Here is a 1,143-nt window from a genome sequence, read left to right as displayed (position 1 = left end):
TGACTCTGCGAAATTTGGATCAAAAATGACATTAAAAAATAAAATCAATCAAAAGCACTTCTAGTTCAATTTAAAAATTCAATCATTGCATTTTCCCTGAGGACAGAGCATTGTCTCTCTCAATGCAACTGAGACTCTCGTCACCGGATTCTAACAGAATAATGGATAATAATAGAATTAGGTAAAGTGTATTGTAAATATCATAATTCTTACATAACAACTTCTAAGTAATCGCCGCCTATGCCCTTCATGATCAGTCACTGTAGTCTGCAGATTGGCTTTGTTCAAAGAGCCAAACATTCAAATTCCATAATAGATATATAAAAAGTACATAAGCATATCAGATGTTATATATAATTAAAAAAAAAAAAAGAAAAAAAAAGAAAAAGAAAAGTAAGTTGCTACAAACTAATGAATAAACACAGGAAAAACGAAAAGAAACTGTATATACGCAAGAAACAGCGAGCTAGCTAGGCAGTTCCAGTGACGCCCAAGTCATCCTTTTTCTCCTGCTCCTGCTCCTCCTCGCCGGCGCCTGCGCCAAAAACAGGGCCGCCTTCACCTGCTGCATCCTCGACCTTGTCCTGGAGTTTATCTATCTGAATTCCTCCCTCATCCTCCTTTGAATGGACGTCGAGCTTCGTCTTGTTCTCTCCAGTTTCAGTCGATTCGTATGTGGTCGCCGTGTACGAACCCGGCGGCAGTGCTCCTTGTGCCCCCGACATCTTCCACTTCAAAATAAACTCACTAATTTCTCTCTTTCAATTTGGAAATCGTACCAGAATTGTATTTGTGTATGTCTATATATATATATATATATATAGTTGCCTGGTTTTGAAGATTGAATCGGCGAAGCTTATCTTTTTTGTTAATTGCACGTGGCGGCGAAATCGAGAGCCACCGTTTTAGTCCTTTTACGTGTTATGCATACGTGTTATGCATGCGCTACTGCAGCTATTACAGTACGTCTAGGAAGTTTATCAAATTAAAAAAATTGAAGTGATCAATAGCAATTTGAATTACCAATTTATTTTTTCTTTCTTTTGGGTAATAAGAGCAATTTTTCTTGTAGCATTACTATATACAACGAAAAATAAGTTACATTTTATGTTATTATGTACAATACTGTCCACTAGCAACATG

At 36.8% G+C, this 1,143-nt stretch overlaps 1 protein-coding gene across 1 annotated transcript; it reads right to left on the bottom strand.

Annotated features, from left to right (window-relative positions):
- Positions 1-328: 328 nt before the first annotated feature.
- Positions 329-781, bottom strand: LOC111366578. The gene has a single exon (XM_022987305.1). The coding sequence runs from the start codon at positions 723-725 to the stop codon at positions 471-473; it is 255 nt and encodes an 84-aa protein (XP_022843073.1). The 5' UTR covers positions 726-781; the 3' UTR covers positions 329-470.
- Positions 782-1,143: the final 362 nt, after the last annotated feature.

This window comes from Olea europaea, chromosome 18, assembly GCF_002742605.1.
Source record: "Olea europaea var. sylvestris chromosome 18, O_europaea_v1, whole genome shotgun sequence".
Classification (NCBI taxonomy): Eukaryota; Viridiplantae; Streptophyta; class Magnoliopsida; order Lamiales; family Oleaceae; genus Olea; species Olea europaea.
The sequence above is the reverse complement of the archived record's forward strand: the minus strand, read 5'-3'. Positions and strand labels throughout refer to the sequence as shown.